Source organism: Limulus polyphemus, unplaced genomic scaffold, assembly GCF_000517525.1.
Source record: "Limulus polyphemus unplaced genomic scaffold, Limulus_polyphemus-2.1.2 Scaffold7455, whole genome shotgun sequence".
NCBI classification, from domain to species: Eukaryota; Metazoa; Arthropoda; class Merostomata; order Xiphosura; family Limulidae; genus Limulus; species Limulus polyphemus.
This window is the reverse complement of record NW_013673065.1, coordinates 1-12,034: the sequence shown is the minus strand read 5'-3', so window position 1 is coordinate 12,034 and position 12,034 is coordinate 1. Positions and strand designations below refer to the sequence as shown.

Genomic DNA, 12,034 nt, shown 5'->3' with positions numbered 1-12,034 from the left:
ACACACACACACACACACACACACACACACACACACACACACACACACACACACACACACACACACACACACACACACACACACACACACACACTTCTATTTGGACATAATGTCAAATAATACCGTGTGTGTATGAAGATAAGTTTTTTGGTTTTTTATAACTTGTATTACTGTTCTCAGGGAGTCCTCTAGTGCCAGGCCACACAGTTTCCTTTTCTTCTTCTCCAGGAATGATATTTTCAGGAGATGACTTCTATGTTATTTCCTCAGGACTGGTGAGAATAAGTTTTTGTATTAAATCTGCTCACAACACTAAATTTGACTAACAAAATGGGAAGTGGTAACTTAAAGTAGTGTATTGTGAAATAATCCAAACCTTTCAACAAGATGAAGTTGGGGCTCGGGTTTCTCTGTAGTTTAGTGATGTACTTGTGAAAGTGTAGACTATAATTCTTGTCACTATTAGAAAAATATTTTAATGTAATATTTGAAAATGTATTTTAAGTTAAAGAATCGTTTGTAAAAATGCGACTAATAGAGTAGCACACTTAAACTGGTATTGTAGAAATTTGTTTTTAACGAGTTAACTTTGCAAGATAATGTTGCTCTGACTGAATTATTAACTGCTTCCTATACAAGATCTAAATTTAACTGCTTTTATTCTGTAATTTTCAGTAGTCCTATTATAAATACAACCAATTTTGTAGTGTGACTTAAGATTTTTAAACTGTTCTCTAACTCTTGCATTAGATAATTGAGTTGATTGAAATAATCTTGTGCATCTACAATAGTGTAGACTTTGTTTTATTGATTGTAGTGTTTTTAATTTGAGGGTAAAACTGTTTTAAGGATCTTTGTTTTGTAAATCAAAGCTATCAAGTGAGTTTTGTTAATTGTTATCTTCTGATGACAAAGCACATCTTTTGTAGCACATTTAACATTGTTTAATTTTAAACTTGTCAGCACTTGTGCTCCCCATTTATAGAATGCCTTGTATATTTGTAAATAACTATCGTTAGGTTACAATAGAAACTACCATAGGCAACGATAACTCTACTCTATGGAAGTACGTTCAACCCGAAGGTACAGTCTTGGAGTGGATTCGTAACTTGGTCGCTAACAGAATGTCAAAGACTGGAGCTGAATGGGTGAGCTGGTTTAAGAAGTTCAACAGTGGAACGTAAGTTTTCTTTTTTAAAGTGTTCAATTTCTCTGTCGTCTTATCTGCAACTTTGAAAAATGTCCCTGATCTTGCTCTTTTATCTAATGTGTAAGATGGTTAATATAAAAACTACAATTTGTAGGTTAGTTGCAAAAATAACTAAGTCTGGGTACATCTGTATACTTGCAGTACAACTCTGAAGATGTATAACTATGTACACAACAAGGTTTAGTATGAAGGTATCATGAAATACCTGTTTTTGTGTTATCCAGGCTACTCTTTAGTTTCTACAATAAAGCTTTCTCAAACAAAACTTGCTTAATTTAAAAGTTCGTCCATTTTAGACTTAAGCTTTCCTTTAAAGTCCTGTATGTTAAACTATAAAATTTTCATAGAATCTTTTCACAAGAATACCAACATGGAAATAATTGGAAGAAACGTTATTCTAAAGTATCTTTCAATACGAGTAATGGGATATTTAAATTTCTGACATTTGTCTAAATTTATTTTAGATTGAAAATTACTTCATTTCCTTGCAACAAATAAGAGATTAACATTTATGTTAATTACAACTAATGTAGAACTTAGAGCTTGTTATAACCTTTCCTACAAATATAAGTTCCTTTTATTGGAAGGAAAAATACATTTTTGTAAAATTATTTCTATTTAATATAACATATAAATGTTTAGTTTGTCTTTGTCATGATTTAAGTTTCTTTAAATTTACCTTTTACACTTTTCTCTGATTTTCTCGTTCTTTTTGTATATCAATGTTAAATTTAACTTTGAGGGTGATGTGATTATTATAAATGAATATTTTTATTTATTTATTACTATTAGTTTCCTTTTTAATATTGGATAACTCTTACACTTCCTGGATAATGACTCTTCCTAATGTTAGGTTTTATTTCTAACATTGTGTGTGTTATTGAACTTCCTGGCTAAAAACGATGGAAATTTCTTTGAATTAAATAAAGTTAAATATTTAATGTACGTATCTGTTTCAGTCTTGGTCTTTCTTTTTTCTAATTCGTATGTTAAAACAATCTAGAAATATTTTTTAATTTTACTTTAAATAATTCGTAACTACTTTCAAAATTATTTAATAAACTATTCAACATTTAGATTTCAAAATATCCCATCACTAAAGTGACATAAGCTGGAGCCACTTTTCTTACAGTTGTTCCAGAGACTTGTTTAATTTAATTATCACTCGTTTATTAAAACTTGGATGCAATAAGTCTAGGTATGTTTTTAAATGATATTCAATAACTCTTGTCCTTGAAGAGAAATATTCTAACTTTCTCTAGTAACTAATTAATAAAATCAATATAATCTTTTACATAACTTTGTACTTTAGATGTCAATGATTTTAAAATTTTCTCAATAATAGAGGTCGGTGGCTCAATCACCTTGTTTTATCCACCTACAAGTTGTCTTCCAGAAGATATTCTAAATTTCTTTTTTTATGAACTTTTGGCTGATTCATAATGTTACCAGTTTATAATCTCTTAAATTTTGTTTTTGTATATTCTTTAATTTTTGCTTGATTAACAAATTTTGGAATATTAAGCTTCTTTATCATTTGAGTATTCTAAATAATGGTAAATTTTTAAACCATAAATAATTTATCACTTGTTTTTGTTGCACTTTTCTCTCATTCAAATATAGTTTTTAAACAATTTTATTACACTTTCTATAGAACTACAAATTATAGATGTAATTATTTTTCTTTATTTTCTATATTTTGCTTGTTATTCATAAACTTCAGATTGTTTAAATGTCTTTTGTTTTGACTTTCGTATCTTCCAAAACTAATCTTTTATTTTTAATTTTCTTTTTCTCAAAATACCTTTAATCTTCCTTTATGTTTTGTGTCTTGCCTCTTGAACTTGATTTGTTTACAAAACCAAACTTGTTTGTTCTCCCAAATCTTTCCACTTTTTATTTTTAGCATTTTATTACATTCATATAGACAGTCATTGTTATTCAACATCTTAACTTCTGTCACAGAATCCAAGTTTGTATATTTAATCAACTGATTCTTTGCTCTTGTTGAGTTTCTACTCGTAGTCACTAATCAATATTCTGCTGATCCCTAGACAGTGAAAAGTTTGTCTAAACTTATTACGAGAGGTTGTTCTTCTTGGAGACTATCATAAGTCTGTTTAGTTGGCTTTCTCTAGTTCATTAGTTGTCTTTGTAAATTTTCCTGTAGGTATTTTCTAATTTTGTAAAAACACATGTTTGACAATTTTAAATAACATTTCTGTGATGTATATTCTTCTTTCTTCAGTTAGTATCTAAGGAATTAATTGATGTAAGAAACTAGTTATCAGTTCATTCAATCTCATTTAAATCTTCCATTTTTATCCATTTACTCATTATTATAAGTCCCTTTCCTAGTGGCAGGTGGTTATATTTTTTCTAAAGTTTTTTTAATTCACTCCCTTTGTATAAAATTATATACAAGGAAATATATTTAGTGTACAATTATAAAACGAAGAAAACAACATGTTAATATACTTAAGTTTACCTTTCAATTCTAACCTAATATTAGGTATAACAACCAGTGGATGATAGTGGACTACAAACGATTTAAACCAGGTAAAGAGATATCTCCTGGACTTCTTTGGGTACTGGAGCAACTGCCGTAAGTATTTCAGTCTTAAAAGTTGTACTCCATAATTTTCTTTAACAGTTTCTAAAATGTTGTGAATTTCATGAAAAGTTAAAGAAAATCACTCCAAAAGGGGGCTAAACCTACTACAGAAACATTAATATTCCTAATTGTTATTTAGGGGTCATGTGGTGAGTGGAGATGTCACAAAAGTGCTGCTGAAAAATGGTTACTGGGCCAGTTATAATACTGCGTAAGTAACGTTTTAGATGTTACTTTTCTTGATTTGCTTAAACAGTCTGTTTTAGGGATAAGAACTGACAACTAAATTTAGTTGTAGTGGTTATATAGTCAAAATAGAACAAATTTATGTAGATGCACATTTTTGTTTTTTGGTCTGTTTAATGGCTCATCTTTTAGATTTTCTTTTCTAGTATTTGTTTGTGACAATGTTAGATGGTGCTTTTTCTGATGAAGTGTAACAAACTATGTATAGCTAAAATATCAAACTATTGACAAAATTAGAATTTTACATAACTTAATGTATTGACATTTATTATTTGTAACAATTGATGTTTGTTTTTATATATGGGGTTTAACTTACAATCGTGTACTCTGTATTGACATTTATTACTTGTAACAATTGATGTTTGTTTTTATATATGGGGTTTAACTTGCAATCGTGTACTTTATATTGACAAACAGATATTTCCCGGATATCTTCAACATGAGTGGAAGTGCGGAGATGGTTAAAAAGTTTGGAGATTGGTTCAGCTACGATCGTACTCCTAGAGCTTTGATTTTTAAGCGCGATCAAGGGAACGTTCACGATATTGACAGCATGACTCGTCTAATGAGGTGAACGTGCAAGTACTTGGTATATATATGTTGTTACCCTACCATGACTGGTAAATGTAATTTAACAAAGATGATTAAAATTGCTATTACCAAAAGAGGTTGTCCAAAATTTGTTAAAGTTTGACTTTAGTTTTTTAGTTTTATACTGTTGTGTTCTATCTGATCCATTCTAAGTAATGATGGACTTTATTAAAATACTTTGTTACGAAGTTATATTTGAATGGAATGACAGGGGTTGTAGTACGTTAATTAGTAAATGTATCTAAGAGAGAGCATTAAATCTTCATCTTAAAGTTAATGGGAAGTGTATAGAGTTAGAGCTATTTAATAAAAAATAGGTGATGGGTATTGTTGTCTCTAACATGTATAGATTTAAACTTGACAACATTAATTTTAATCATTAAAGTACTGTTAATTTTTTTTGTATGCATGTGAATAACTGTCTGTTTTACTGAAATTTACTGTATTATGTCATTTACTGTTGGGTGGAATGTTGTGAAGTTTAAAGTCATATTTTTAAGTGTTAACTTTTGTTTTTGTTGTAAAACCAATATTTAAGTAATAGTTAAAATATTTTGGTGACTGTAAATTACTTGGTTTGTTTTATCGTGATCTTTATTACCCGTTCAGGTACAATAACTTCACCAAAGATCCACTGTCTCGATGTAACTGTACACCCCCATATAGTGCAGAAAATGCTATTGCAGCTCGTTGCGACTTGAACCCTAAGAATGGAAGCTATCCCTTTTCTGCATTAGGTCACAGGTCTCATGGAGCCACTGACATGAAGGTTAAGTTACTTTGTAAACCTTTGAGCTTAAAATGTTTAATTTTGGTTATTTCTAAGGATTGTGTATTGTTTCTTTTTTAACTTGTGGTTATGGTGTGTGAATTACTAGTTTCTGTTGTATTGTTAGTCGTGCATCCGGCATACACAAATTTATAATGTAAAATTCACTATTTTGTAATAAGTGTTAAATATCAGTTAGTATTATTTAGAACTTGTGTTGTGTTTCCTTTTTACAGTTAACCACATTTGGACTGTCCCAGAAATTTGAGTTTGTTGCAATTGGTGGACCAACTCATGATCCCTTACCACCTTTTCAGTGGAGCAAATCTGACTTTTCTAAAGACCTACCACATCATGGTCACCCCGATCTATGGGTCTTCAAACCTGTTACCCATCACTGGAAGTAGAAACCTTTTACATTGTTATCGATGGACATATTTGAGAGAAGTTGAAGCTACAAGAAGAGACTTGAAATATTTAAATTAATTGAATATATTAAATGTGTACTGGAATTAATCATTTTTGTATAAAAAGGGGGAATGAGATTTAATTTTGTTAAGAAATAAAAAGCTAAAACTGAATTATGCTTTGAAGTTTTAAATTAACCAACTACATTTCGTAGTGCTAGGGCAAAAATTAGATAAAACGATGTTATTTGTTTTATGTATGTACATAATAAAAAAAAAATTAGTAAAGTTAACAAGGTATTATTGAATTTTAAATTAATACGGTTTATACTATGACAGTTAATGATTATGTGAAAAAAAAAATTATATTTTTGTACATTTTTGAAATGTTAATAAAATCAGAGTTCAGAGTTCAGAGTTCAGAGTTCAGAGTTCAGAGTTCAGAGTTCAGAGTTCAGAGTTCAGAGTTCAGAGTTCAGAGTTCAGAGTTCACTCGTCTTAACATTAAATAAAACTACAATGTACGAGATTTCACTATCCTCTGGAAAGTGGTTTTGGGCTAACTGTTCTCATTATTATTTTTTTCTTTTAAATTCTTAAAACGTTAATTGCACGAAAAATACTAAAGGGGTCGCCACTGAGAAAATATGGCGCTCAGCTAGCGGAAGAATTGAATCAGATAGAAGTAAAGTACGAAGAATTACAGGTACTTAATAATTGTCTGTCCAAACGTCTTTTAGCCTTACCTTCTGTATAAGTTATCACTATACTTTTATAATACTGTTACCATCACCCAAAGCCACATTAATGTCATGAGGAAATATTACATTCAAATATATAAGACTTCAAAACGTAATTACAAAACATTTTCACTTCATTAAACTATATACGTACTTGGAAAGTTGAGTTGTCACAAGGTTCAGCCATCGTTTTATATTATTCTCTCAAATTCAAAATGACATCGTATGTTTGCTTTCCCCAAAACTACACGTAAATGCTATTTGGCAACCCTAGACAGACTCGTTAAACTACAAGCTAAATGTGCCAAACAAATTAACTATCAAATGGACCAGATTACAAGACACCTATAGCATATCCTTAATCATCTTATATTAAGGATTTATCTCAAAGGTCTATCATTATAAATGTTTATTATCAAACAATTTAGTCTTAACAATGATTGAATGACTATCAACATATCAAAAATGTCTTAAACCTAACATACCTGCTTTGTAATATCTGTCACTGCATTATAAAATGTATCAAAGATTTCTTGGTGAGGGGATTATATAATGGCCTATACCAATGATTTCATTATTCATCTACAGTTAATACCACAGAGTTCAATTTATACAATAAAGTCAAACATTATAATAAATCTGCAGGCACTTTACTATTTGTAATTAATACAGCTAAAGTAGTAACCATACAATGCACATATCAAAACGCTAAAATCCATGTTATAGATCTCGTCAATATAGTTTACAAGTGAATATAAATATCAAGAGAATGACGTAAAAGAATATGAATTAGGTCCTTTCTACTTTTATCCTGTTCAAACTACTAGTACAGAACAGTTGAATGCATTATATTATATTATATTCAAGACTTAAAAATATTGATACAAAAAATATCTTGGTAGTATCTATCAAAAGTTTAACATAAAGAGTTCATTAGTAGATATAATTATGTAACAATTAATAGAGAAAAAAGTTAAAACCCTGGATTACTACAATCTACTTAACCTATAATGAATTGATAGACTTTAACAAGTATAGAAATTATTTAAGTAGGTTAATAAACAACCTAAAATAATGTATTATAGACAAAAACAGTACAAGTACTATTAAAGAACAATAAATAAAATTACAGTAAATAATGAGCATATTTAAGTTTTCTCAACAACCCATATCATATATAAATCCATTTAATGTTTTTTTTGTTAAGTAAAGACTGTTTTAATACTCACCAATTAGATGAAACGAGGTGTAAAAAGTAATTCAACGTATCTTATACCAACTCAATTATCACAAATAATATTGAAAAACTAACACCAGTAATAACGTATTTAGTTAATATGTCAGTAGTTTTCCCTGATATTTTAGAACTTGCTCTCATTATACCAAAGTTAAAAGTATCAAATAAAATTGATTTAAATAATTACACACCAATTGCTTTATTGCAGTTATATCAAAGATGGTTAAAAACAAAGAAGAAAAGTTTTAGATTCAACACATTTTTTTTTCTCAAATTGTCAATTTGATTATCGTGAAAATATGAATACAGAAGGTGCACTTATTACAGTTGTTAATAACTTAAATCGTTCGATTAAAGATGATAAAATAACACGTGCTCTTTTCCTACATATCATCAAAAGCTTTTGCAACAACTTTTACTAACAAGAAATTTATAAAATTTTAATAAAAAGGATAGTTTTCAATTGGTTTAAATCGTGTATACCTAAATAGAAAACAAGTACGTAAAATGAATAATGTTATAAGTGATGAAATGAATTTAATCGCTGGAATTACTCGGAGATCAGTATTAACATATTTAAATGATTCTGTGAAAATAGGGTTAATGGAGCAATAAGTTTTGCAGATGACTCGATATTAATTTATAATGGAAATTCTGAGCTCATAAAAACAAACCACTAATTTACTAGAATCATCCTTACAAACATAATGAATAATATTTCAATTATACAAAAGTCAGAAAGTGTCGAGTATCTTGTAGTAATATTAAATTGGAAAGAATGCGTAGAAATGATGGAGAAAAAAGTAAAGATATCAGCAGTAAGATCTCATTATATAAAAAAATATTTATCCAAGAATGAAATGACAAATATTTATTCATTTCAATTGTGCAATATAAGAGTCATAATACAGATACAAAAGCATATTATCATTATTACATTGTTAAAATTTAAATATATTACCATTGTGCAAGTTATATATTTATAAAATAGATTCAGTCAACATATTCCAAATTGGGGAAAAAATAAAATCGATATACGAAACAAGGAAATATTTAGAAAAATGTATTTGTATCAAGTGAAATAAGATCACTGTTAAGTATAAAAACATTAAGTGAGCATTAAAGAAATGGATAGCTAATATAGAAGAAACAGAAAGTATTGCTTAAACATCATACACAAGATAGGTCAAAATGTAATTAGTTTTGTAAAGATAATATTAATGATTCTTTTATGATTTAATGATACATTTATTGAGAAACTTTGTGGATCTTTTTTCATGTTTTTGGTATTGTGTGTATTTTGAATTCAGTTGAAATGGTATCTTTTTCAGTGTTTCTATATTAACAATCACTACATGTATGTTTCTGTATTAACAATCACTAGATGTATGTTTCTATATTAACAATCACTAGATGTATGTTTCTGTATTAACAATCACTAGATGTATGTTTCTGTATTAACAATCACTAGATGTATGTTTCTGTATTAACAATCACTAGATGTATGTTTCTGTATTAACAATCACTAGATGTATGTTTCTGTATTAACAATCACTAGATGTATGTTTCTGTATTAACAATCACTAGATGTGGCTTCTCAGCTTACACTTGAGGAAATTAGTTATTGAGGAGTAACATTTACTACTTGTTCTTATTAGTGAGTTGGGAAAAATTCATGTTTTCTTTAATGTTAGTGAATAAAATGTAAATCTTGAGACACTTTTATAGTAAAAATATTTAACCTCTTTAGAATGAAACACATAAATCAAGATGAAAATAAAAACAGAGAGCCTTTGAAGAAAAACATGGAACACAGGAGAGAGAACAACTGGGAGACCTACAACAACTGTTGCCTATTAAAAATGGGTAAGTTATACGTGGAGGTCAGTTGTAGTGAAAGTAAGTGTGGTATTTCACTGTTGAACAAAATTTACCTCGTAGAAATACCACCAATCAACTCCAGTATGTCAACAGTAAAAATATATAAACCACTTATACAGAATAAATCGTGACAAACCTTGCTCGAGACTTGTAGCTTCAAAGCAAACACGTGCTGTTAAAACTGGGTTGTAATGTTGCATTCCAACATCACTACTGTACTCGAAACGGGTGCTTGTGTTTCAAATCTATTCAGTTTCATTTGTTATCTTCTTAAAAATCCAATAAGATAAACAATCATTTGTACAGAATTCTTCTCAAACGCTGTTTGGTTATGCAAACTTTACTGTTGTCTTAGTAATAAATCATTAATTATGATGCATTTTTCAACTAGAAAAGTTTCCAAATTAACGTACATCACCATTTCTAGTACTTAATCGTTTTTTTAGACTAATTGACATACTTCGGTGTGTTAAGTATTTCAACAACGTTTGTTAATAGAATATGTTTTCTACTTAATTAAATGATTTATTTCTTTCCCTTGACTCGCAAGCCCAACAATTTTAATAGTATTTGTTTTATTTTCTATATAAAAGCCATGAAGAACTACGAAGCTGTCGATATTATGAATTTCTATAGTAAATCAGACCATTATTCAGATCTCTATTTACCTTGAAAGTTATCTCCGTTCCCCTATTATCGTCACATTCCAAGATCTTTCCCTAGCAATAGCCTTTATTTGTCAAATTCCCCAACAAAATGGTGTGCTCCAAGTTTCCATAAAAACAATTGCTCTCTCTCCTACACTACTTGCTTAGTATTTATTTAAATTCTCACTTTCTTACACAAAAACATTAAAAAACTGATTTTATTTTGGTAAAATTAGATGTATGTGTGTGTAACCAATCAGAGAGTCCCACATCAGAATAATTTCTATATAAAAGTAGTGGTGGAGAGACTAAGGCAACATTTTGTGTTTCAGTAAAAGCTGTGTGAGTAATGAGTACTGTTTATAATAGGAGCAGCTGAAGTAGAAAACCCTAAACTCAGAATATGCTCTTTATGTGATAAACGTATCTTTCCATTATCCTAACTATAAGTACAAGTGTTACCCTCTAGAACAATAACATGCACACTAAGTGGCCTGAATGCCTCTGGAGCAACTCGTAAACTGCAGCTTGGGATCAAATGTCCATTACTCCATAAAGAACAGGAGGAGGGTTCTCTCTCTCTCTACAGGAGAGAGGTTGGAGGATAGTATCATTCAACGTACAAGTGTGGGCAGCATTTCGGCCCACGTCGAGAGAGACGTATACCAGCCTGACAGTAACAAGCCACTTTCTCATCTATCGTGTCATTCCTTCGATGTAAGTGTGTCGATACATTACCTGCAAGGAAAAAAAAAACAGCGAAACATATTATCAAGTCTCTACAGGCCTATATATAACCTGAGAAGGTGCAAGTGTAACCACACAAATTTACAGAATGTTCTGCTCTGTTTAAAACAAATACTAGTGAATCTTACAACTTATGTCCTTTTTTTATGTATTTTCCGTATTGTGTAGGTGGTAAATTCACTATTTAATTTCCACTTCCCCCATTGTTTGTGACTTGAGTATGTTCATCTCTTTGGTGTTCCTTCCACTAGTGTATATATTGTATTGATGCAATCCTTCAAACCGGTAGTTAACATCGTACCATTCTGTTATTTTATAGGCCGTATCTTCGAGTCATTCTTGGAAGTGTAAATGTGTGTCTACTGAATAAAGATGACAGGTAAACTGGATTTTTATTAAGTAGTATAGTAATAATCCCCGTGATAAGTTGGATATTGCTTTCCACAAATGTGTTAAGAATTGTTATAATTTCATTTATTAAACAAGTTGCATATTTCCTGTTTTTTTTAAGTTTTGATAACAAGAATGGTTGAATCTAATGTAGGTCCTACTTTCCAAATAAAAACTATTGGATTTTAGAATATTAATAGAAAAGTCACTAATTGAACCTTTAATTTTAGTCCTTAAACTACTTGTATTCTACTTCTTTTATAAAAAAATGCATTAAGATATGTCAGTGTTTGTTTCTAAAATCAGCTAGTAACAATGTTTTATTACAAGTTACTACCTATGTGTAGTAACAGAAATGAACCATGACACTTCAAAGGACAGATGTCCTGTGATTTGTGTTTAACAACTTGCTAATTCTATGCAGATTCAAGTATAAAGATGAGTATAAACAGTTCAAGTTGGTTGTGATGGCTGTTATCTTCGTTGTCTCGTTCGTATGTTTTGCAGTGTATTACAGGTAAGACTTAGTTATTTGGTAATTTCTATCAACATATA

General features: G+C 29.7%; 1 protein-coding gene and 1 long non-coding RNA gene across 5 annotated transcripts in view; both read left to right on the top strand.

Annotated features, from left to right (window-relative positions):
• LOC106474626 (putative phospholipase B-like 2) overlaps positions 1–6,117 on the top strand; it is a 15,687-nt gene extending 9,570 nt beyond the window's left edge. For all 4 annotated transcript variants that reach the window (XM_022402938.1, XM_013935316.2, XM_013935317.2 and 1 more), the window contains exons 6-12: positions 181–275; positions 1,020–1,180; positions 3,723–3,815; positions 3,964–4,035; positions 4,488–4,640; positions 5,271–5,430; positions 5,667–6,117. In XM_022402938.1, coding sequence (XP_022258646.1) covers positions 181–275; positions 1,020–1,180; positions 3,723–3,815; positions 3,964–4,035; positions 4,488–4,640; positions 5,271–5,430; positions 5,667–5,837 — 905 coding nt within the window. In that variant the 3' untranslated portion in view covers positions 5,838–6,117. The remainder of the gene's footprint in view (positions 1–180; positions 276–1,019; positions 1,181–3,722; positions 3,816–3,963; positions 4,036–4,487; positions 4,641–5,270; positions 5,431–5,666) is intronic.
• A 356-nt stretch (positions 6,118–6,473) lies between these two features.
• On the top strand, positions 6,474–12,019 carry LOC111089817. The gene is made up of 4 exons (XR_002613990.1): positions 6,474–6,543; positions 9,565–9,680; positions 11,409–11,468; positions 11,904–12,019. It is a non-coding gene; the product is annotated as an uncharacterized LOC111089817 (long non-coding RNA).
• The last annotated feature ends 15 nt before the right edge of the window (positions 12,020–12,034 follow it).